Source organism: Pectinophora gossypiella, chromosome 22 (assembly GCF_024362695.1).
Source record: "Pectinophora gossypiella chromosome 22, ilPecGoss1.1, whole genome shotgun sequence".
NCBI lineage: Eukaryota > Metazoa > Arthropoda > Insecta > Lepidoptera > Gelechiidae > Pectinophora > Pectinophora gossypiella.
This window is the reverse complement of record NC_065425.1, coordinates 8,240,682-8,266,673: the sequence shown is the minus strand read 5'-3', so window position 1 is coordinate 8,266,673 and position 25,992 is coordinate 8,240,682. Positions and strand designations below refer to the sequence as shown.

The window sequence follows — 25,992 nt, the reverse complement described above, 5'->3', positions numbered from 1 at the left end:
TTCTAATTATGATAATAACAGCGTAAACTTAAAACAAAATGATGATTATTCTGCATACAAAACTATTCTACCTCAGTCTGACAGATCTAAAAATAGTACCGTCCTTCACTTACGACAAGTGCAAGACAGAGATGAAGATATTTTTAGAACTGTCAGAATCGGCACCACTATTACAATCAGTCTGATAAATATCTGACATTTATAATCAGTCAACATTATAGATTTTAGTTTATCCACTTCGATTTATTATCTACTAATACAATGCAAGCAAATCAAGTTCACCAAAAGTAATTATTTTACTTCTTTTTTTTTAATCAGACAAATGTATATGATTGCGACTTCCGAGTAAAATGTATGGGAACTTTAACAGCGCCACCACGGGCGTAATTGGAACTAACGGAACTCTTAAAAACCTATTACTCTCTCTCTCTCGATTCCCAATACTATAATACTGATTATGCCAGTCTTACAATACAAATCAACGTAAAAAAATATCATGGCACTTTAAATCTCGCTTATTATACTATTAACATTTACCAGAGGAAATACCAAACAATAAAGAAGAAGAATAAAAACCGTAAATGAACAATAACATCCAAACGGTTGCGAAGCGAAGCGTTTAACAATCCACCAGCAAACGGAAACCACCCAACACAGGAGCAACAATATCAGTAGCAGTAAAAAAAATGAAATTATAGGTAAACCTTCACCGGCCCCCGCGACACTATGTGCGTAGAGGCGACTATTTATCATATATTTGTCACGTCTAGGTCGACAGCGTGCACTGTGCCGCGGGGGTAGAGCTGTGAAGCTGTGGCCGTAGTACTATTTGTATGGTAGGTTTTTCTGTCTATCATTATTGGATAAGAAATATAGAAATATGAAACCCTAAAGGCGTTTAAGAGTTTTCTACTGTCCGTCTTTCTTGGATAAGAATCGGATTTCCCACTACATCCGAACAGTCTTAAAATACCGGGGGTTAGAACAGTCTTAAAACACAAAAAGCTTACTATATCGTTAAGGAGTTCATTGATCAATGAATAGTGAAGTGTTCTGATCTAGTTCATATTAAATATTAACTACTTATTGTTACACAAAATATCTTGAATTAAGTATATAATTTAAATTGTTTTTTATAAAATAATTGATGTTCAACTAAACTTAATGTTAATTATGTATGATAGATAAATAATGACAATGTATGATAAATACAAATAAATATATGAATATGAATACTGTAGTGTGCTCCCTACCATACAAATAGTACTACGGCCCCATCGGATCCGTCATCAGTCCGTCGCTTGACGGACTCGGATGAGATGCGACAACGCCCTGAACGGGCCCAGCAGAGTTGTAAACAAGGGGAAATGTATGGGATTGACATAAACGGATCACGGTAATACCGTTAGCACACTCCGGACACTTCATACAAAAAACCTCCTTTTACACAGACACTACACATTGGCGCTTGTAACTTGACTAGGCCCTCTGTTTTCGTAGGAGGCTAGGAGCTCTGTGATCGCAAAACGTAACTAATCTTATCTTCTTCTTCTTTGCGAGTCGATGGCGATCGATACTAAATTTTTGCTGACCAATAATTGGCCACGCTTACGGCATTGTCAGTGGCTTCGTAAAGGTCTTTAATAGCGCAGCTGTTAGGGCACTTAGGACAGCACAAAAGGTGAGCCATAGTTTGTGGTGATACTCCACACTCGCAATCATCGCAACCGTCAACCAGATATCCCCACCTGCAGAGATTATCCTTGCAGCGGCCAACCTGTGTCCGGAGCCTATTTAAAGACTTCCATGTGGGCCACGCTAGATTGCTTCCAGGCGGGAGACTTTCCGAATCTTAATCTTTCTTAATCTTATCGACAACGATACTCTTATTTTGGAAAATAGTGAATGTTAATTATTTGTACGTAAATCTAATAATTTAAAATGATCAGTTTCTTGATCAAAGTTGAGAGATTTTTTAGGCTGTCCTTAACTTAATACGCAACTTAACTTGAATCTAACACGCGCATAAACAGCGCCAGGCGCAATTCTTTTTTATATTATTTTGTCTTATTCTCTTTGAAAAAATATTTTGTAATCACAATATAAATTCAAAAATGTTGAATTACTTACTCCTATTTTCTTAAGTCACATCCGTATAGCATTCTCCATGCTACTTTTTTAGGGCAGTGGTTTCCCTCTTGCATTCTGCCCTATTATTTTATTATGTTATTATTATTTTTTAATGCTTTTGTTATATTATAAATTTGCCATTAACAACTTGGCTGGACAAATAGAGAGCGTTAAAGGTTTTACACCCGATATTTTTGTCCTTTTAAATCCCAAACCCTATCGTTTATCCATCTTATCCACCGAAAAGGACTGTCCGAAATCCAATATCCCTTTCCGAAAAGGATGTGTACCGAAAAGTGACCGAACCGTTAATTTTCAAATTATTACGCATCGATAATAATAGGTTGATAGGCATCTCGCTGATATGCGTGTATTTCACGTGTGCTGTCGACTTAATTCTGTCGAATTATTGGCCAATATACAATTTTGGGACTGTTTTTTTCTGCCTGAAATTGACGTGTGTTCCGTAAATTTCATGCCTGTCGATTACCCGCCCCTTTCCTTTTTGACGGATAAGAGAATGACAGGTATAACTTAAAATGAGATAGTACTGGAACCAGCACAATGGAGTTTGGATTGTAAAACAATTCTCTTTATAAGATCTCAGCTAACATTCTCATGAGCATATACATCTCGAGCTGCTGCCGCCGCTCATGCAGCGCCAGCTCGGGCTGGTACTGCTGCAGGCGCCAGCTGCTCGACGTCTTGGCCTCGCGGTGCATGGTGCTGCACAAGTGCAGATACATGCCCTCTTTACTCTCCACGACGTTGCAGAACCCACAGTGGTATACGCTTGGACGGACCTGAAAGGAATATTGTTAGTTTACTGTTAGCATCCCCAACAAAATATAATTTTATATTTTAAGTATGGCAATACTTTCCCTTCTACTCCAGCAAGACTAACCCATGGTATAAGAAGACCAGGTATGCTCAAAAGTGACAGCTAACATTTCAAGGTTAGCCCAACTGACGTCATCCCACCCTGCATTGACAACTATGCTACGAAGACTCGGCTCGGCTTGTGTTTTAAATGTTTGGTTAGTAAATACTAAGGAAGTGTAAATCTCCATTAAAAACAACTCACCTCGCGTATAAATTCCGACTCGTAGGACAGGATGACTGGCGTTTCAGACATCGCCCTTGAGTGGTTCGGCGATTGAACGTGCGCATGTATCTGTTCACCCTGCAAGTTCGCCTCACACACCTGACACCTCACCTGGCCAATGCAAGTTATCATCAAGAAGCTCAAGTAGTTTATACACAATATTTCGTTTATAATCACGTCCTTCATAAAAGCATTTTCAATACAGACAATGTTTTTGATCACTTCTTTCATCGGGCGCTTGTCAATGACTGGTTTGTTGTGTTTGTTCCCCAAGACCTTGGCCGCTTTATTCTTGTGTGATGCCCCGTTGGCGTGTTGTTTCATGTTCGCCAGAGAAGGCGGGATTCGAGACGCACAGATTTTGCAGTAGACTTTGTTGCTCTCCTTACTATAAGTGAAGTCATATTCCTTTGCGAGTTTTTCAATCTCTTCCTGCTCTTCTCGAGGGGTGGCCCGCGGTTCCGCCTTTTCTTCATCGTTTTTGGTTGGTTGCGACTTTGCTGTTGAGGAAGTCGTTTTAACATTCGTTGGCTTGTTGTTAGTCTCAGCTGTCGGTTTCACAGTTTCTTTTTTAGCAGCATTATTCATATGCTCTTCAATGTGTGCCTCGATAGATTTGTAGACGAAATCTACATTCTTCGAGCATTTCTTGCACATTGCTGTCCCTGTCACAAAGTTTATGTTTACATCATTCTTCTGGAATCTGGATACGGAATCCAATATTTTCTCTCTGTCTTCCTGTTCCTCTTTATTAATTTTTTCCTCAACCTTCTTTTCAGTCTCATCAATTTGTGGGGAATCATCTCGATTATTGCTTTGGTTTTGAATTCGCTCGTTGTGAAGTTTGAGCATGGTCTGGTGATGTCTCCCATTGACATGGTTGTTGATGACGACTGAGTCCATCGTCCAGTCGCAAAGCAGACACCATTGCTGTCCTTTTTCGTCACGAGTAATGTAATCCCGTGCATCTAAGGTGTTGCAAATCTCTTCGTCAAGTTCTCTTGTGATTTTGTCCAGTTTAGGCTTCTTCTTCTTTTTTGCTTCGGAACTTTCCTTCTTAGGCACTTCTGTAGTAGCAGTCTTTTTGGCAGGTTCCTGTTTTTTAACTTCTTGTTCTGTTTTTTTAATAGTTTTCTCTTCTGTCTGTTTTTCAACTTTTGGTGCAGCTTTTGTTTCGGCTTTTGGTTCTGGTTTTTTGGTTGCTTTAGGAACGCTTGTTATAGGTTCTATTGCTTTAGGTTTTTCCACCTGTGCCTCTGAAGCGACCTTTAAGTCCAATTCAAGATAAGCTTGATGACACGCCTGGTAAATGGTTTTATGTCCTTCCTCTTGAAAGTGTGTTGTTATTGAATTCAGACTGAGTACCATGTTGCAAGTAAGACATTGGAATGAACTGTTGTCAATCTGAAACAGAGTTTTGATCGAATTTATAATTGATTCAAATTAATTTATTTCATATTTAGTCATAAATTTTCATATAGTAAATACGTGACAAAAATATGTATGTACGAATATGTGGAAAAAAGGTAAAAAAGAGTCAATAAAAATATGCCTATTAAGGTAGGCAGAAAGTTTACCAATAGGCTGAATGCGGGGAGAGCACGAAGTAGTAGGCAACTATCGATAGTTTAAAAAAACAGTAGGTAGTCGAAGCCACTGCCTGTCTGACCTACCAACCGGCGAAGGGAAAACCAGCCCAATACATATTAGGTTACATACCTACTACCGAAACGCATTTTTCGGGGATGCGGGTTTCCTCACGAGGTTTTCCTTCAATGAGCACATGATAATCATAGAATCGAACCTGCTACCTCACAGTGAAAGTAAAGTGTTTTTCCAACTAAGCTACTACAGCTCTCATAAGTTAATATGACAAATGTAGCTCCAGTTCTAATTAATATTTGATTACATATTTAATTTTCTAATTAACTAATTGCAAGCCATTAGTAACTGTTAAGTACATACAAATTTACCTTTCGATAAGTGGTTTTGTCAACTCCAAACTCGACTTTACTTTGCACCAAATTTAATATATGCGTCGATTCTGTTTTGTGGATGTTTTCATCATCAAACTCATTGTTACAAACAGCACATGTTTCGTCTATTAGACCATGCCAGGCCCTCTCGCTGATCAGGACATAGTCAAACGCCAGGATGACGTTCCCAAAGCGTCTCAACAATAGCGCTCCTTTATTGTTCACATGTTTTTCTTCAACAACGTGTAGACCGACTTTGGCAGCCGTTGACAGCAAAAGGTTGCAGAATTCGCAGTAATACCCCTTCTTGACCTATAAACATTAAAAATAGGTTTAGATTATTAATGTTATGTCAACAGCCTCTGTGGTCTAGTGGTTAGAGCGTTAGGCTCACGATCTGGAGGTCCGGGGTCGATTCCCGATGGGGACATGGTCGAAATCACTTTGTGAGACTGTCCTTTGGTAAGGACTTTTCAGGCTTGAATCACCTGATTGTCTGAAAAAGTAAGATGATTCCGTGCTTCGGAGGGCACGTTAAGCTGTTGGTCCCGGCTATTAGCCGTAAAACCACCGTTACCAACCCGCAGTGGAGCAGCGTAGTGGAGTATGCTCCATATCCCCTCCGGTTGATTGAGGGGAGGCCTGTGCCCAGCAGTGGGACGTATATTGGCTGTTTATGTATGTATTAAAATAGGTAATTATCACGTTACAAGTGAACGACGCCATCTATGGTGTGCTTGGGGAACGTCGATTGGAAAATCCCTTATTGTCAAACGTTATTGGCCCCGATTCCTGCAGACACCGCCTAATTTTATTTTAAGTTATATCCGTCATTTTCATATCCGTCGAAAAGGAAAGGGATGGATGATTCACAGCTCTTAATTTTAGGAAGAATGAGTAAATGAATGAATAACCCGGGCGAATTAAAAAGGTACGTCGCTAGTATGCAATCTGTTTGGCGTGCTGTCTACTTAACTGTGTCGGGTTATTGACTGATGTAAAATTTTTAGACGGTTGTTTTTGATTTGTGCTTAAAATTGACGTGTGTTCCATAAATTTTATGCTTGTCGATTATCCGTCCCTTTCCTTTTCGGCGGATAAGAAAATGACAGATATAACTTAAAATAAAATTAGATGGTATTTACAGGAATTAGCACCAATGTTAGCCTTATTTAAGTCAAATAAACAATCAGGAATGTGCTGTTCCCGGAAATGTTCCCACTTTGAAAATGTAAAAAGAACTTTATTACCCAACCTTTAAACAGATAACACCAGAGTACAAGAAAGCATAATTTGAAAAAGAAAAGCAGACAGTGTTCTTACTTATTAGTAAATCTATTATATTTTTTTAATTATGATATAAATAAATATATATATAGTAGGTACTTATACTTCAATAGCTCTAAATAAACAGGTATTATTATGTTATATATAGCTGGAATTATATATATAGATTTAAGTATAAAATTTCCTAAAGAGTAGATTAAGTTAGTTATACATTCCTTTTATTTATTTTTAAGTAATCAACAACTAGTTGCCCCTCTTGTTTGCTGTGCCCTAGCTGGGCGTCACATGTAGGTACGGTCACGAGCATTAATATGTATACACTTTGGTACCATGTCACATTAACTTTTTTGACAAATTGAACTGTAAGTCGCACTAAATGTCAAATATGTTAGTGCGACAGAATCCTAAAGTGGGTAGGTACATTATATTGCTCACGACTGTACGTATACTTACTTCAACACCTTGTATTCTATTCTTACTATTATTAAGGAGTTTCACAACTGGAACAGTTCCAGGGAAAGGCCTAGCACTGTACACAAAAAAGTACTAGGTACCTAATCTATTACTTAATATTTAGGCATGCGAAATGGTTACGTATTTAAATGTCTAAAATTAAAAGTACCTAATGTTTAAATGGCTATACCTATACCTAACCAACTAATACGAAGTTTTTATTGTGGGGGTAGGTGTTGTGTTACATATAAAGGGTAGATTTTATTTCAATCTTAGGTGATTTGGACATTAGGTTTTCTAACTTTAGACATTTAAAAACGTAACCATAAGTACCTAATAGGTATGTATTCCAACTTAATATTTTCTTCCGTAATCAGTCAACAAAGCATTCCTTTATTGAACTTCACACCAATAGGTACCTCATATACGAAAATACTACTATAGGTAATCTACTGCAAATTAACAAAGCATTAATTATTATTTACCTCATCAGCTAATGGGTTGATAGTGCTAACAAAACAATATTATAAATGGGAATGTTATTGTCTGTTTGTTAGCTTTCACCCCAAAACTGCTAGACCGATTTGGATGAAAATTACATAAATATATTAATATGGACTTACTGTCTAGTCTTACTGCTTTAACGAAAAGCAGCTGTTGGTCCCAGTTACTAGGTACTTATTGATGTAGAAGTCTTTACAAGAGTCATGTCAGGGTCTTTGAGGGTTCAATAATAACCCTGACACCAGGGTTGATGAGGTTGGTAATCCTCACAGCCCAGGCGACCGAAGAACAAAAAGCTGCATATAGTATATTATTATAATAAAGAAGTATTTTTTTATTACAAACCTTCCTAACATAGTCATCTTTATACTTTTCCAAGAAGCTTGTGGCTTCCAAGTTTTTGAGGTGAATAGGCTTGGCGATGTGGACGTTGATATCCTCTTCACTGCGGAGATGGCTCTCGCAGGCGAGGCAATAGGAGTCTATGTAGCCCGTGAGGACCGCATTCTTATGGAACTTCGATAGCATGGTGTATTCTATAAATGGGAAAACAAAGTACAGTATAAACATCATAATCTGTTGCAGGTTGTCTTTACTAAGATTATGGGAGAAATAATTCATCAAGGACTTTATTTCATGTCAATCCTAGTACAGCTTTGAAATAGGCTCTGAGTGCCATCCCACTCGTGTCAGACGGACTACTGGGGAGCAGAAGGCAAAAGGGAAACCACTACCCTATTTTTCCGTAAAAAAGTAGAATGGCGAATGCTACACTGCCAAGAGCGTGGCTCGTGAATTAATGATGTTAAGCTTCCATTCATTACATAGCTGGACAAAGAATGGTATGAAACTGACTTCAGGAAAGAGTGGAAAATTTAATAGGGTAGGCAAACACAAACTGCAAAACAATTTGTAGCTGCATTGGGTATTTTGATAATTATTATTTATTAAATTAATATGTAGCTAAGTATAATTACTAACAAAAACATTAAAGTTTTGCAAAAAATATTTACTATAGTTCATTAAAGCAATGATAAACTAAACAAAGAAAAGCTAAATAAGAAATACAAACATGTCGTGGAACAAATAACAAATGAAAAGTTATTTCTTTTTTGAGATATAAAATAAAAAAGTAACTAGAAATATAGTTTGCTTTTTAAAGTAGTCCTTATTAAGATATTGAAGCAAAATTTAAGGAATAATCTTATCACCATTCATATCAATCACACACAAGTGAAACTAAAGATTATAAAATAAATCCAACTTATCAATAATGGTGAAAGTAAAAAAACGTTGTTTATATCCAATTTCTACAGAAAATTCTTAATAATTTGGAATTTACTGTTGTTGAAAGAAGACAAGAAAAATAACACTCACAAAATATCAGTTAAATAATAAAAATAATTACTTACCCTCGCATAAAAGCAGTCACTGCGTCGAATACAAACTACAATATGAGGCGACTACGCCGCGCCTATGCAGTATATATTGTAGAAATCCCCCGTAAAAACATAAATAATCAAGTTAGTTCCCCGAAATTCAAGCGGAATTCCCATTCAAAAAGTAAGATGTGTTTTATTGACACTGTTCCTGCGCATGTATATTTTGAAAGCGCAATAAATTTCAAAACATATTTGTTGATGCTGTCTCGTTGTAAAATACTTATGAACTCTATTTCGGAACAACAAAAACCGTACTGTCAGTTAACATTTTATTTTTCCAGTTTCAGCAAATGGTCAAGTTAGCAGCAGCCATTAAAATTAAAAATTTTAAACAAATTATCATGACCAAGTCACAGTACTTATATGTTTCTCTACTCAAATACAGAACCGCAATAAAAAATAACATAGTGGTACATCCTGTAAACATTCCCTAGAAACAATATAAACGGAAAGTCCCTCATTACAGAAAATGGGACATAATCCATTGTCTTTACATATAGCATAGTACGATAGAGACAAAATATATGCTATTCTAATCATGTTACATTTTACAGATTAAGGATAAAAAGAAATAAAACATAGTGTGTCAGGATCATGGTAAATGGAATTCCTTGGTCTGCCTACCCAAACAGGAAAAAGGCGTTATCTTATTTTTTTTGTTATTTAAGTAGTTGTGTTATAATATAGATGAAATGTGTATATTATTATGATACAAGATAGCTGAAGAAATACTGGGTCCAAATTTTACTTAAGCTGACTTTTTTAAATAGGTCATATTAGGTAGGTACCTACATAAATAATAAAACTCATAACTGGAATGAAGTTCAGTTTATTATGAATTCTTAATTGAAACAGGATGTAATACTTATTTATAAGACAGGCAGGACAACTTAAAAGGAACATAAATATATTCCAAAAACACAAATGTATGTTATTTTTATAAACAGTTTAATGTGTATGGATTCTTTAATGCTAATTATATCTAACTTATAATTTACTTGCCAGCTGCGGTGGCAAGAGGATTCCTTAGAACTAGAATCACTGAATCGCCACGCAGGAACATTTTAGAGATGAATTTGTCTTTGTTGACGGCCTTACCCTAAAAAGAGAATAATATTTTATATAGAAAATCATCAGCCGTCCGACGCCCACTGCTGGGCATAGAAAATAAATGCAGCTAAAATGGATTTTAAGGTCACAAGATTACTAATACTTGTCAAGAGACAAGACAGGCTTTGAAATCTTCATCAACTTCAATGCTGCAAATATAAGGTAAGGTAATCCACAAGAAATAATGTTTATTTACATATATTTTACATTCGATTAGACCACTCTTTTTATTTTTATCATTTTCAGAAGTAGCAATATCTTCTTTTGAAATTATAGTAAAGAATCTGGATTTTGGCAATATTCGATTTTGAATTGTTAGACTTCATATCATCTGGCAAGCATAATATATTAACCTCAAAATCATAAAAAAAAACAAGTCATAAATTGATGAAGAACTGCCGACATTTGCGGGCGCAATTAATATCAGCTTACCTTCTTTCCTTTTCCCGTCCGGGGTACTTCAGTCCACATTTCTTTTACGTTTTCAAGAACCATGTTGCAATGCCGGTCGAATGCCTTGATACGGCCTAGTAGTTTCTTATTGTTTCTGCAGTTAATCAGCACTTGGGTATTGTTTTTCACAGACTGTGTGAGGACCGACAGAGGACCAGTACTGAACTCTTCCTCCTCAATCTTCGCAATTTCTTCCAAAGTCATCTCAGAGCGTGGCTTAGATGTAGTCGCCCTACAACAGAAAATTCATGAAATTACCTGTTTTGCACCCCACTTACTGTATTTGACGATCATTTTAACTATTTTACTTACATTCTATATGATTTTTAGTTAATTTAGTTAGAAATACACGATAAAAACCAGCAAAATAGCGAAAATATACACGCGCGCGTCTATTCGTTTGTCTATGTCCGCCTAGTTTTTTTTATTGTCTGTGACATTTAGCTGTCAAATTTCTTTTTAATTTTTTGACGGCAATAGGCAATTGATGTATAGCATGACGCCAAATAAAAGAAAAATTGATGCTTAGGAAAGTGCGATGTGGTGCTGCCAGTTTCAGCCCTCAGGCAATTTAGATCAAGTTGTACTAAATGAGGAACTTTCCAGATTACGATTCCCAAAAAAATATAAAGATGGCTCTGTCCATATTTAACGTGACAATTACCTATTTTCTCGTTGCTCGGGTACATCTACTCAGCCTGTATCCACATACTGTTGGGTATAGGCCTCTTATCTTTCACGCCATCCTTTTCGGTTCTGTGTAAGTCTCATGCATTGCTTTCCGGCGTGGTCTGGTGGTCTGTCTCGATATCGTAAACCATCCCTTGGCCACAATTCAGTAACAGTCTTAATCCTTCTTCACACCGTCGACTTCAGTGCGTCGTCGAATTTCGACGTTTGGTAGTATACGATCTACAAGGTGGACCGTGGAAGTGGTGGAATATGACGCGCTCCATAGCCAGTTGTGCCACTCTAATTCTATAAAATGTGCTCGGGCACATAATTGTTCAAAAATTTAATGTATTGGGAAAGGCATTTATAATAATATTTGTTGCTTGAAATTTGGATCAGATATTATTGCTTCTTATGATCAGATGATAATAATGGGTGGAAGGTGTGTTGTGCCTGGGTGTAATAAACCTATTCATAATTTATAAAACAAAGATAAAAGATGATGTCTTATATGAAAACACTGTACAGTGCTATTTAGACTTTTTTTAGGGAATGCAGCCTGAAAAGTTGTTCATTGAATAGATATTCATTGCACAGACAAATAAATAAAACACAAAATAAATATTGAGTCAAGTTTTATTTCAGTGACCAGCAGATCTTTCGTTTAATTAATTTAACAAGTCAAAATTCACCTAACTTGCCTAAAGCTTTTTATAATTACTAGCTTATGTGCGAAAATTATAATAGGTAGGTATATATCATTAATTTTGTAAATGTTCCACAGTCTTTCTCTATAGATTAAAAGAGAATTCACAAAAAACGCTTCACTCATACTACTGTGCCTATAAAGCCAATTTAATTGTATTTTTAGATTTCTATTTTTGTATCGTGTTAAATCATTTTCAATTTCAATCATCGTTAGTAAGTAATAATATACATTAAAAATAATTGAAAAGAAGAATTCAAGAACTGTGAAACTTGTCCTACATAAACTTCTTTGGTTGTATTTACAAATATTTATGTACTTCACAAACTCACTCATATATTTTTTTTAATTACGTTTATGTCACAACTAATTTATTTTATGACTTCCATTAAATTATGATTTATGAATGTACGGCACGGGTGGTATTTTATATGACAATAGACACGAAAAATAGATTTTATATTTTTTATTTCTGAGGGCTAAACGTACTTACTGAATAATTAATTAATAAAAAATGCTTTTATGGTTTTTTCTCAATTAAATTCGAAATCCACTCAAATCAGTCTTTTTTGAATTTTTTATCATTCCCTTCAGACATAAAAAAAAAACAAAGAGCACCTACTACTCGGCGACAATTCATGAGACTTTTCTATGATTTTATCACATTTATTCTTATTTTATTTATAACCTCAGCGGGCTTAGCACCGTAAGCACGCGACTCTTTCTCGCCGCGGCAGAGATCATCTGTCTCTTTCTGTGCAGTACTGTGTGAGAGAGAGACGGGTGACGTATGTCGAGGCGAGAAAGAGTCGCGCGCTTACGATGCTAAGCCCACAGGCCGGGTTTCCACTGACGCTGAGATGGGCGGAGAAGAGCGGAGATGTGCGGATTTGACCAATCATAGCGTTGGAGAAATCGAAAAAGGAAGACGCTCTGTCACTCTCTTCCTCACGGTGATTGGTCGATTCCTGCACATCTTCGAGTCAATGGAAACGTAGCCTCAGAGTAAATACAATGACTAACACCTTCACTATGAATATCTTTCAATAAACCCACAGTACAGTTTGACAAAAAGAGTAGAAATTAAGTGAGAATTTTGTTTACTTTATATGCGGGCGCCATGCTACGACTACAAAAAATATTGGACAATCATAATAGCTGAAAAAAATTCAACAGATAATAAATACAATTTCAATGGTAATAATCAATTATATATCCTTTTGTCAGACAGTACGTATTATTATCTCTTGTGACACATATGAGCACCAAGTTTGTACCAACCTATGGCAGTGGCGATGACTATGGACGTATGAATCTGAGTACATTATTGTTGATGCACTCGGAAGCGTAACACGATGAGCCTACCCTAAAACTCTTACATTGATCTTTATAAAAATATTTGTAAGCTATATGTGGGAAAACACGACAATATGCATTGCTGTAGCACCAAATATACAAGGAATATATAAAAATGTGTACTGAATTAATATTATATTCAATCAGAATGGAAAATAATACAATAGTAGACATATTACGTCAAAATTATCACTTCAGCTTCGTTTCCTTAGTCAAGGACCTATGAAAAATGTTCAAATTTAGGTGTTCAACTATTATATTATTTCCATTTATTGTTCATATAAATTATTAAAATTTGTATCAACACTCAATTACGGGCTAATTATATTTATATATTATACAACGCTCAAACATTATCTATAAGTAGTCTTTATAAAAATACAAATTAAACTTTTATTGTACCTATGTACCTACATTAAGACACTTCACAATTTGATCAAACAAACTTACTAGCATTACGGAAATATATTTATTAGACAAGGGGACAGATATTTAGGCAATCTTGTTAACATGGAATAAAACAGCAGCGGTTACCTACAGGTGGTGGCCAAATGGCTCAGCCAGACGATATAGCAAGTACAGCAAAAGGCTAGTTTAAAACTAGTCAAATCAGTTACTTTTTACTAGACGCGAAACACGAAACTACTATGGAATTTGCAGGAAAAACGTAACAAAATGCCGCACTTATATAAAATTCATAAACTAGTTCATAATTTTTTCTCACTTTTAAATCTATCTTTATTTAGTAATCAGATTTGTAAATTTCACTAACACAGTTGGCTCGACCGTTATAGACGACTCCCCTATCTTATTGGTCTAACAAAAAGCTCTGTGAAGTGTGGGTACTAAGTTCACTAAGTACGTTTTAATGTGTAAATATCCGGATCTGTTGATTGGTAACATAGCACATTTTATAATTATACTTAATATACGTAATTATCACTAAATTCTGTCCCCAAACAAATGTTCAGCTTAGCATAACTATTTACAGAGGTCTCTTAAGTAAACTATCGTATGTACTTTCCCATATTTCGAAACATAAAGCCGACGGGGAAAATCCACACAAATCATTTAAAAATATTATTTTTAATTATATACAATTGGTATATTTCATCAACTACACATCAAAATGCCATTTCATATCAAAATATGAACACTTCTTCAATCTATAGTCTTATTTATTTTAAAAAGTATAAATTATATAGATAGTTGTATTTTCAAACTCATCAGAGTCAAAATTTTCTCAATCTACATTCAGAATTGGTATCGCAATAAAATAACATTGAGCAATTTCGTTTTCTCAACCGATTATTTCTGTATTTTCCAAACTGGCAATTTTTCTTTTTAAATATTTTATTTTTATGGAATACTAAATCTGATTTAAAATCATCGATAACTATATTAAATTACTTGCGATGCAAATAAAATATTAAGCTTAATTTCAAGTAGACACAGTAACTACGAAATTCCGAACACAATCATGTTTTACGATTGGTAAAATACTTGTTTTATCAACGCAAGTTAAAAAAAATATGTGTAGCTGCCACAACATACTTACTTCGACTAGACGTATTGTATCATTTCATTAAATATTACTAGAAAATAATTTCTATATAGTTGTAATGCCGCTATTCATCTATCCAACGAGAAAAGTTCCAACATCTATCTCTTTCACACTTATTAGACCGAGCTAGATAGGAGAGATAAAATTACATTATGTTTGTACGCGTTCTCTTTCTAAGGCCGGAAGAGATATAATCTATTCTCCTTGGTCGTTATCAGCACAATTTAAGAACAAATTAGCAGTTCATTTTTTCGCTGTAGTAATTTCTTTACCTACCGACTTTCTGTTTTCGAATTTCTGTTGCAGGCTGGCAACATTAGACGGTTTACTCGTCAATTTCGTTGCAGTCGATTTTACGTTCGATTCAGGTTTACTGATCGTATTTGGTTTCGGAACTACTTTCGGTTTATTTTTATTAAGATTATCGGCTATTGCTTTAACGTTACTGTCTACTTTAGAATTGACACGGTTTAAGGGCGGATTTTTCTCGTTTGCTTTGTTGAGATTCGTTGAAGAATTAGCTAGTTTCAATGAAGGCGTGTTTGCTTTGATAGTTGGCTTTTTGTCCACTGCCGGCGCCGGTCGTAATGGCGGTCTGTTGTCGTTCGGTTTCGCTGTCACACTAGGTTTGTTCGCTACTTTCGGCGCTTCGTTTGTCACTTTATTATTATTTATAACGTCAGGAGGTTTCACGTTTTTAGTTTCGACAACAGCGCAGCTCGAAACCACGTCGGGACTGTTAGACATTTTTGTATTTAAATTGTTATTTTTAGGATTATTTTTTGGTGATTGCGGAATATTTCTAAAGGAACTAGTTTTCAGTCCTGGGGGCGTCGCTTGCCTGCTGAAAGTTGGTATTTTGGTGTTCACTTTAACTGTAGGCGAAGGAGGAGCTTTCTCCTCCTTCGCGTCTTGAGTCACGGTCTTCATATGTGTTGGAACGTTGACAGCAGAAGGATGTAAGTATCCACTGCTAGTTGTAGAAGCATTAGATTTGCCTCCGGAGTTACTATAGACGCTTTCGTTAGCTCTATAATCATCTGTGTTTGCATATGTGCTATCTCTATTAGCTTCAGCATCTGCTTTAGCTTTTTTCTTTCTAGCTAACGTGGAAGCAGAGTAGATGGAGTCAAAATTTCTATTTTGGATCTCGCATACTATTTCTCCGAGCAAGCCCATGCTCTCAGTACTTCCAGAGTTGGAAGGGATGGGCTTTGGAGTGTTGTATCCTTCCGGGGGAGCCTGTGGAATTGTCTTTATAGGAGTCGGTACTCCGGGTAGAGGCTTCGAATGTTTTTCGGGACTTTCTTCTATGATGGCGTAGATATTGTCCCCGGATTCTTCGTCTATATGTGCTAGAGGAGCTTGTTTCTCTTCGATGCAGTCCACGTAATCAGTGGGCTTGATGTCTTGTGGTTTAGGGTTTTGGTAGACTGGGGGGTCGTTAGGTAGCGGTGGGGGCGGTGCTGTCGGTCTGCCAACAATGGAAACAGGTCTGGGTACGCCCGGCGCTTGCCTCATAGACCCGAAGCTCTGTATAGCAGGCTTCTGGCTCGCGGGCGCCCTCATACTCTGCGCTCTATTCACAAACGCCTTAGAATCATCCCCATCTTCAGAATCGGACACAACGGGTACTGTATTGACTGACAGCTCAATTTGTTTTTGCAATATCGGGTTCGATATTTGCAAATTCCTCAAAGCGACTTTATCGACGGCCTTTGGCACTTTGACTTGATGGTTGGGATTCTTTGGAAGCGAGTGACTTCTCTCAACGGGATTCCGTTCTTTCTCTTTAGGTTTATCTTGTTTGAGAAAGGACGCGATTCTGTTTAGAGAAATTCCTTCTTTAACTTTTTTTGGTTCTTCGGGTAAAGGCTTTTGTGGGACGTTTCCTGCTGAGTGCATGCTTAGCGGTCTTTTTGGGAGTTCTGGCTCAGTGGGTACCGTCGGGGCTGCTCTTACTGGCCCTAATGTCTTAGACCCTTGGAGTGGAGATATCAGCTCTTTGGCAGTGCAAGTGGAGGCTTCTAGAATAGGGCTGGAAATGACGGGTCTTGGAGCAGGATTGGCCAATACTGGTGGCATATTTTCAGTCTTTTCCGTATTCATTAGTGCTTTGATTCTGTCCTGGACTGTGCTATTGTTTCGTTTCACTGAAGGACTAGACTTTGGGCTTGTCTTAGCAGTGTTGGGAACTACGGGCAGCGGCGGGGCTGATCTTAAAACGGGTTTCAGTACTCCTTGGTTGATCATATTCTGGCTGTTGCTGCCACTTCTGTGCACGGGGGTGATCTTGGCGCTCTTGCTGGGAGGGTCGGCGGGCTTCAGAGGTTTCTTGTCGTTGGATATAATGGCGATTTCACCATCGTTTTCGGGTCGTTGGACCTTTTCGACTGGAGTGAGGGAGAAACCTTTGAAATTGCCAAAGAAGTTGACAGTGGGGTTTATGTTTCCTGCTGGACTACGTTCGTCACTTCGTAGTAAGCTAGAAGACATGTCGTCAGGATTGGACAGTGTGTGCACATTGACAGGCGGGGCGCCATTTTGGGAGTTGTTTTGGAAGTTGGCGGCGAATTTCGTGGCGCTGCGCGAGAGCCGACGAGGTAGAGACGTTTTCTTTGGTGATTGTACCCTGTGGACGATAATAGTAATTAATAAGTAGATTTGATACTTAAGTTTGATCTTTTAATAAGAGGATTTCTAAAACCTACTATAGAAAATTCGTGTTTAATACCACATTTTGGAACTTAAAAACAATACATTAAATTAAAATTTGCAATCATTACAATTATAAACAAGATGAACATCGAAACCCAAGCTGTTATACAAAACCAATCCAAAATGATATCATGCAATATGCACTTAAATCTAATAAAGTTTGCCATAATTTATACTCTACGCATGTTAATTTAATTATTAATTATTTATTTTAGTTTTTAATTGTTTTATTTTTATCATTTTTTGATAATTTTATAATTATTTTATTATTTATTAAGGATCTTGGGGGATGCAAGGGCTGGTAGTTAATTTTATCAAAGAATAAGTCTGGCGATTCAGAGAGGCAATGCTGCCAGCCTGTTGGGCACCTTGCCTCGATGTGACGCATTGGAGGTGTTTTATTTATAAGATATGTGTTTGTTATTTCTCCAATAAATCTATATTTTAATTTAACTAATTATAATTTAAGGGTCTTTCAATGCGTGTCATAGAAGTTTTGGACAATCCGGGCCCCGCTGCTATTTATTTCCCAAAGAGTCAGTGTGGCCATTCAATGAGAAAACTTTGCTTGTTGGATATTTCGCCTTGTCGCGACGTTTCGGGTGTTTTTATTTATAGATATTTGCTTTTAAATTGTATGTTGACATAAATAAGATTTTGGCAAACTAAATCAGAACAAAAAAAATGTTAATATAACATGCAAACATGCGTTGTTAGCACCGGAATCAAAACCCAAAACCACTCACCAAACTGTGCACCAAGCGGCAAACTGTGAACTTAACATTCAGTGTTGCCAGTTTTTACAATAAAAAATAAGTTTCTTTATGACGACAACTTTATGACAAGATAAAAAACAACTTTATGTAAGTAGTTTGGAATATAAAGAATGTAACACATAAAAAAAAATGGCAGCACCGTGGAATATATTAATAGAGGAGTCCCACACTACAACAAGTTAAATCAACCAATCATTTAAACTTTTATAAAACAGGCTTTTTAAAGCCTTAGACAACTCATTTTTTTACATTAATTTCAGAAAATTTCAAGAGGCATCGGTGGACACCTTATCCAATATACTTGTGCAATGTAGTGTGGTACAGGAAGTCGGAAGAACTGCAAAAACATCGTGTTATTATAATCATAAAGTTTAATTTTCAAAATCTACATACGTAAAATTAAGTAAGGTATAAAATAATGTTATGTTCAGAACTACGTAGTGCTACATATATCTGTGTACGAAATGTATTCACAAAAACATTAAATATTGTATATACAACATACCTATACTTCTTAAAACGTCTGATTAGATCGACATATCTTTTGTCTCTTTCGTATTAAGCTGGTAAACCATTAGTGCGAAAGAGACACCTATCTGTCGTGTCTTACTGTATCTCTGTTCTACAGTCATTGTAATTCTTCGTTTTAAGAAATATAAGTACCTATAAACATCATTTTTTTATTTAGACCATAATAGACGGCGATACGGCTCACCACCTATCTACGTTGGTCTAACAGAGAGCTCGGTGAGGTGTGGGTACTTAGTTCATCTTGCGATGGATGTACCTCTGACTACCCCATTGGGATATGATATGATATGTTGTTATGCCTTAACCATTTTTACAGATGTTTTAAAGTGTGTGGAGAACATGCACTAATTGATTTTTGTGTTTACATTTCTCAGTACAAACAAAGCCAACATTCACAATCAAACAACTACATTACAAAAAATCACATCAAATCTGTTTCGGAACAACCGCATATACGTAAATAGTCACTTTAAAATCCAAATTGACGACACGAGGATAATTTATTATTTAGTAGTTATTTTTTTCAGAAAAATATCTTTTATTTACCCATTTATCTGTTATTTTGCGTATTCATTACTAAGACATGGCCCGGTTGTGGCCCCATGCGGTTGTTCGGTGAAGCGGAAAGAGAAGGAATGATAACAAGAATTTAAATTCAGTCCATTATAAAATATTTTTTGAGATCATTCGCAAGTGGGACCAAGCGAAGTAAAGCTGTGCGCCCACTTGAGCGTATTTGGAGCACACGAAGTGTAAGATCTTTTTGTTGATTTGTTGAAAACAAAACTGTGATCTAGAGATCGGCAAATCCACGCTTGTAAATAAACACGCTGGCTTCATACGGACCTACCTACCCACTGATCAGTTGAAGTGTACATACATACATAAAATCACGCCTATTTCCCACCGGGGTAAGCATTTGCTTTTGCATTTGTTATGGAATTCCATTTGCTTCGATCCTGACACACTTCTCTTGCTTCCTCCACATTCATCAATCGTTTCATACACGCACGCCGGTTTTGAGCAGGTCGTACTAAAAAAAATCTAAGGACATCTCCAATTTGGTCAGTGTACGTCCTTCTTCATCTGTCAGCCTTACCATCAACCATCAAGTTGAAGTGTACACTTGACTAAATGTAAACTAGTCATCTATCCAAACCACAATCTATTCCATTTAGTCAAACCGGGGAGGTTAAAAAGGCCTTACTTATAAACAATTCACCGAAAAAGCAATATTACACTTTGACATTTTCGCATGTAAAAGTAAGTGCGCAAGGCAAACAAATGTCAAATAGCAATATTGATTCTTCTCTAGATGATTTGCTTTAATGTGGCGTTTTTTCCAATTCTGCTCAAATGGACGCGTAGCTTAAGTCAAAGTTGTTACATTTCTTCATTTTCGATTCGTACCCATATTATCAGTTAGTAGAAAGAAAAGAGTATATTTAAATAATTACTGAGCAAACAACAAATCTTACTACTACTACCTACTAGAATAAATTCGATTATAATTATTCTTATTTTTAAATAAATGTGAAATAGTTGGTCAGTAACCTTAACAATGAAAAAAAATATGGCTTTAGTAAAAGCTGGAATGTTTTTAGAACTCATCCATCACAGATCTTTTACTTTATCTTTTTTTACAGACAGACAATTAAAAAAAAAAGAAATAGTAAAATATAATTGTGTAATCTACAATACAATACATTAGACGAAAAGAACGGAGAGAGATATGCGACATCTTTTAGGTATATTTTTATTTCACAGGGTGCGCTTACCTAACCTGAAGATTTGACAGATCCGGTTTCTTACAGAAGCGACTGCCTGTCTGACCTTCCAACCCGCGAAAGGTAAACCAGCCCAATACAGGTTAGGTCACATACCTCCGAAAATGCATTTCTCGGGAATGTGGGTTTCTTCACGATGTATATTTTTATTTATTTTATTATCTTTGAGGTGCTAACAGGATAATATTAAACTAAGAGAAATAGTCCTAGCAAAATATTGTTGCCATATTGTTTTTTTTCTTTTTCGTTCGTTTTATTGGCCAGGGCGAAAAACCGCAAAGAAAAGGTAGAGAAATATAGCAGCAATATTTTGCCAATAAAAAAAAACAAATGTCAATTTAGATTTACTGACTATTATGATTCCTTCTACGTAGTTTAAATTAAACGAGTCATTTTAAAAATTTTAAACCAATAAAAATATTTAAAAAGAACTTTACTTAAATTGAGTAGAGTTTGGGCGTTTCTACATCAACTCGCAATGGAACAAAATGGAGTGTAGTTATGCCGCTTGCTGACCGCGAGCTAAGCTAACCTAAACTTACTTAGGTTTAACAGTGGGAGAAGCTTAGCCATCATGAGCAAAATCTATAATCCAAAAGACGCGACATCAAAACCACAGCATTTTTACTTTATTTTTTAAACCCATGAACTTTGACACTTTTCCCAGAGACGGTGGAGTAAAGCCCACTATCTTTTATATTGTACATCTGTGGTCTTCCGCTTATATCCTCCTGGGAGAGCATTTCATTGGTAGTAGACGCTAAACCTTTCTTTACTATCACCACTGTGGGTTTATCTTTCGGCAAATTAGGCTTAGGTTTTATTTGAGGTGGTGGAGTTTCAAGGACTTTTTTAGTCACGTCTAGATTTTTATTCAAAACCGTACTTAAATCATTTTGCTTGGTCATCAAAGGCTTTTGGGCTACGGGTGGCTTTGGCAGATCAGTTTTATTCGTAACAATTATATCGTCTTTCGTGAGTTTCTTGTCTGGCTTTTTGAGAGGTTTTTTCTGAGTTTTGTCTGTCAGATGAAGTATTTTATAGTGCAACGGTTGATCGTTTTTCGTGGGTGCATTTTCCTCCTTTCTATCATCAATTTCGGCTACAGTATCATAATACGGACTGTCTTCTCTCTCTGTTCTTTCTTTAGTTAATTTGTTACTTAATTTGAAACTTAGTAAGTGTCTAACTGAAGTAGTATTCTTGGAGATTCTAGGGAATTTGGTGAAGAAGCTTTTGTGCTTGGTGTTACTGGTATTGCTGTTGGTGGAGAAGAGTGAGGTTACGTACGATTTCCTCGGCTTCTTCCAGAATGGTGCCATGGAGTGGCGCGAGTAGTAGAACAGGAACAGGACGAGCAGGATCGACGGCACGATGCCCAGGAAGATGACGTACATCGCCACCATGAAGTTTCTTTGCACTGTGAAAGGAAAAATATGCATTGAGCTATTTGTTTCAAATCTCATAGAGATGTAAGTTCGCGCCATCTACCGGAGCAACGTTGAAGAATATCAGTAATTGCAGTCTAGTAAATTATCATCGCAATAATCATGTTGTTCGCTAGATGGCGCTGCTGCGGGCCCGCCGCCATCTTGAAATGCGACCAGCAGGCTCTGCACGGCATCTACGGTGAGACTTATATCGAGGGCTTTGACTAGTAGCCGTACGTCTTTCCACGTAGGTAGGGTGCCGTGCCGCGACGGCTGGGATTGCTCTCTGTGAACGCTGTGCACGACACAGTACACATCATTGTTACGTAATGATCAATTTCTCTTTAAGTATTTGCAGGAGTATTATTTGACAGTAATTAGGTTGACGATTTATGTCAAGAGTTAGACATACATAAACATGCAGCCTATACACGTCTCGCTGCTGGGCACAGGCCTCCCCCCAATCGACCAGAGGGGGTATGGAGCATACTCCACCACACTTCGGGTTGGTAGAGGTGTTTGGGCTAGTAGCCCGGGACCAACCGCTTAGCGTGCCTTCCGAAACACGAAATCATCTTACTTTTTCGGACAATCAGGTGATTCAAGCCTGTAATGTCCTTACCAAACAAAGGACAGTCTCACAAAGTGATTACGACAATGCCCCCATCGGGAATCGAACCCGGACCTGTGTATGTATGTTTATTTTAAGCACATCCCGCACACTTCATACAAACAACCCCGTTTTACACAAACACTACACATTGACAATATCGTACACGCGCATCTGTGTGTTTGACGTCTGACGCCATACAATCCTACACTAAACTATGTTCGAGGGGGGGTGGGGTAAAGCTAGCTCGGCCGCTGGTGGGGAGCGGAGAGTTGCCGTTCTATATTGTTCTGTATTGTATAAGTGTATTGTTACCGCTGGGGTCGGTGGCGGGCCCGGAATCGTAGGAGCCGCCGGCGCCAGGCAGCGCGCAGTCCGGCGGGGCGAAGCCTGGCTCGCAGTGGCAGTGGCCTGAGGGGAACATTCATATTTATACATATAACATCGACTTACTTATCAATTACGCAACATAACATGAGCTCACGTCTATATCCTAATGGGGTCGCCAGACATGGATGGATCCCAAGATGAACTAATTACCCACGCCTCACCGAGCTTTCTATTAGACCAACGTGATAGGTGAGCTGTATCGCCGTCTATAATGGTCTAACACATAAAAAATGAACTGATTCGTACAACCACGTGACAGGTGGGACGTAACAGATACGTGTAAAAATACACGCTTCAGATAATATAAATTTAAGAAATGTTGGACACAGAACCGAGGCCTTTAATGATGTTCGTTCGCTTCGTTCATACAGTCATGAGCAATATAATGCACCCACTTTAGGACTCTGCCGCACTAACATATTTGACATTTAGTGAGACTTACAGTTCAATTTGTCAAAAAAGTTAATGTGACATGGTACCAAAGTGTATACATATCAATGCTCGTGACCGTACATACCCGCTTCATATATTACCGGGGGAGTCTTCAGCGCTTCCCATTACTCGCCATCCTAGACTAAAGTAAGACCCAGAATGGGTGAGGTCGGCTCCTGATACGAATTGGTGCGGGGCGAAGAGTTAGCGTTCGTTTATTTATTAATTTCTCGTTTCAGTCGCTAGACTATTATCAAATCACTATTATGACTATTATCAATTATGTATGTAAGTAGTCGTCACATGAGTCATGTCAAAGGCCTTTGACGGGTCAATAGTAACACTGACACCAGGGTAGAAGAAAAGAAGAAGAGAAGATCAAATCTGTTCTGCTATTTACACTATTTTAGTAATAGTATTAGTCTGTGAGTACATTCGCACGTTTGAGGCTTTTGATACACTAAGAGGATGGGATGGGACGGAGTTATAGGTCTATACATATTGCTTATTCTAAAAAAAATTGTAAGACGTAATTTGCAACTCTAACTGCAACTATTATCTATAACTGTACCTAAATTTATGCACAATAAAAATCTTTATCTTTATCTATGCCCCGTACCTTCAGAGTTGCATATCCCGTGTCCGCTGCAGTGGCTCGGGCACACGGACGAGTCCCGCGCGGCCAGCTCCGCGCGCACCGCCTCCACCGACACGCAGCGCTGCTTGTAGCACATCTGTGGCAACCACCACGTTGTACAATACATGCACAAATATTGCTGCACATTCTGGCAGACGAACATAATTTTATTATAGTTTTACAGCTTTCAAAAGGATAGTTTCAGAACGTAACAATCACCCTGATCCTTGAGCGATGGTATTAGCACCCAGGCACCCAAGCTGGGAGACCCACGCTGGGCGCCAGTATCCCGGGCACATACGCGGGGCGCCAGTATCACGGGCACCCACGCTAGGCGCCAGTACCGCGGGCACCCACGCTGGGCGCCAGTATCGCAGGCACCCACGCTGGGTGCCAGTATAGCGGGCACCCACCTTGGGCGCTAGTATCGCGGGCCCCCACCCTGGGCGCCAGTATCGCGGGCACCCACGCTGGGCGCCAGTATCGCGGGCACCCACACTGGGCGCCAGTATCACGGCCACCTACGCTGGGGCCAGTATCAGGGAAACCCTCGCTGGGCGCCAGTATCGCGGGCGGTAAACCAGTAAGAGAAGAGGGTTCTTGATAAGAAATAAACAGCAACGAACAGGACTTTATTTATTTCGGTTTTGATAGTATTGATAACAATACGTACGTACGTAAACAGCCTATATACGTCCCACTGCTGGGCACAGGCCTCCCCTCAATCAACCGGAGGATAACAATAACAAAACACAAAATAACGTAACAAAATGATAGATGTGAGCCGCGGCAAGTATGGAATGAGACCGAATGAAAGCCAAAATATTTCGTATTTTATTACGATTTGAATTAAGAATGAATTCCAAAATGTAACCGGCCAGAACGTTAATTTCTTTTACACTAAGCCGCATACTATATCTCTGTCCTGCTCTCATCCTAATCAAGCTACATTTATTAAGGTAAAACAGTTGTATTATGCAATACATTACCATATCCTCTCCACACTTGGCTCCATCCGGCACCAGTCCAGGATCCACGTCGCTCAACCCCAGGTCAATGATGGCAGTGCGGCACGGAATTATTGTACCTGGCAGGAAAATAAAAAAAACTTAACAACGACATCTATCGGACGCGGATAATCTATTGTGGATTTTTGCGTTACATTCTTAAATACTTTTACATAGAACTGAAGGTTCACACTGAAATGCGGTAGATGGCGCAGTCCGTGACAGTGTCACAGAGCTGTAGTTGGTGGTACCAGTGGTACTGACCATTGTTGATGGTACTTCTTCTTCTACTGTGTGGGTTGTGGGGTGGAGGGGGTCAGGGTTACTATTCAGCCGCCAAAGGCTCCTGACATGGCTCATGTAACAACTACTTACTTACACCAGTAAGTAGTAACCGGGACCAACGGCTTAATGTGCTTTCCGAAGCACGGCTCATCTTACTTTCGGTCAATCAGGTGATAAGCCTGTAATGTCCTAACCAAACTAGGGTCGCAAAGTAATTTTTGTGATATGTCCTCATCGGGAATTGAACCCAGGACCTCCGGATCGTGAGCCCAACGCTCAACCAATAGACCACGGAGGTGGTTGTTGATGGTACTGACCGTTGTTGTTGATGAAGACGGCGGATAAGTTGGCTACGGCCTCCATGCCGAACTCGAGCCGCTCGTTGAGGTGCCGGCAGTGCAGCATGCCGCACAGCGCATGCGCAGGCTGGCACGGGTAGAATATCTGGCGCACGCGGTCGTAGCCGCAGTTACCCTCCCTGCGTAGAACATCATTTAAATATAGAATGATAAGTATAAATTGTATCACTGACTATTAATTAAGTATGTTGTCCTCTCTACCAGTTGCAGTGCCATTACCGGGTCCATGTTGATACTATAATACTTCTGTATAATAAACACTACTACTACTT

The 25,992-nt window shown here is 38.1% G+C and overlaps 3 protein-coding genes across 3 annotated transcripts in view; all 3 read right to left on the bottom strand.

The window, feature by feature from the left end:
- Positions 1-330: 330 nt before the first annotated feature.
- LOC126377031 (uncharacterized) lies at positions 331-9,003 on the bottom strand. Its single transcript, XM_050024647.1, has 5 exons — positions 8,868-9,003; positions 7,801-7,991; positions 5,209-5,523; positions 3,215-4,639; positions 331-2,933 (listed from the first exon to the last, which is right to left on the bottom strand). Exons 2-5 carry the CDS (start codon positions 7,981-7,983, stop codon positions 2,724-2,726), a joined length of 2,133 nt encoding a protein of 710 aa, XP_049880604.1. The 5' UTR covers positions 7,984-7,991; positions 8,868-9,003; the 3' UTR covers positions 331-2,723.
- A 707-nt stretch (positions 9,004-9,710) lies between these two features.
- Positions 9,711-10,905, bottom strand: LOC126377250 (probable small nuclear ribonucleoprotein Sm D2). The gene is made up of 3 exons (XM_050024971.1): positions 10,773-10,905; positions 10,440-10,692; positions 9,711-9,996 (listed from the first exon to the last, which is right to left on the bottom strand). Coding segments are annotated over exons 1-3 (360 nt in total). The 5' UTR covers positions 10,775-10,905; the 3' UTR covers positions 9,711-9,891.
- An 845-nt stretch (positions 10,906-11,750) lies between these two features.
- LOC126376987 (disintegrin and metalloproteinase domain-containing protein 19) overlaps positions 11,751-25,992 on the bottom strand; it is a 130,608-nt gene continuing 116,366 nt past the window's right edge. Inside the window, exons 12-17 of the mRNA XM_050024553.1 lie at positions 25,679-25,839; positions 25,059-25,156; positions 24,052-24,166; positions 22,926-23,021; positions 21,861-21,990; positions 11,751-17,390 (exon numbers count right to left, since the gene is read on the bottom strand). Of these exons, the coding sequence (XP_049880510.1) occupies positions 15,002-17,390; positions 21,861-21,990; positions 22,926-23,021; positions 24,052-24,166; positions 25,059-25,156; positions 25,679-25,839 (2,989 nt within the window). The 3' untranslated portion in view covers positions 11,751-15,001. The remainder of the gene's footprint in view (positions 17,391-21,860; positions 21,991-22,925; positions 23,022-24,051; positions 24,167-25,058; positions 25,157-25,678; positions 25,840-25,992) is intronic.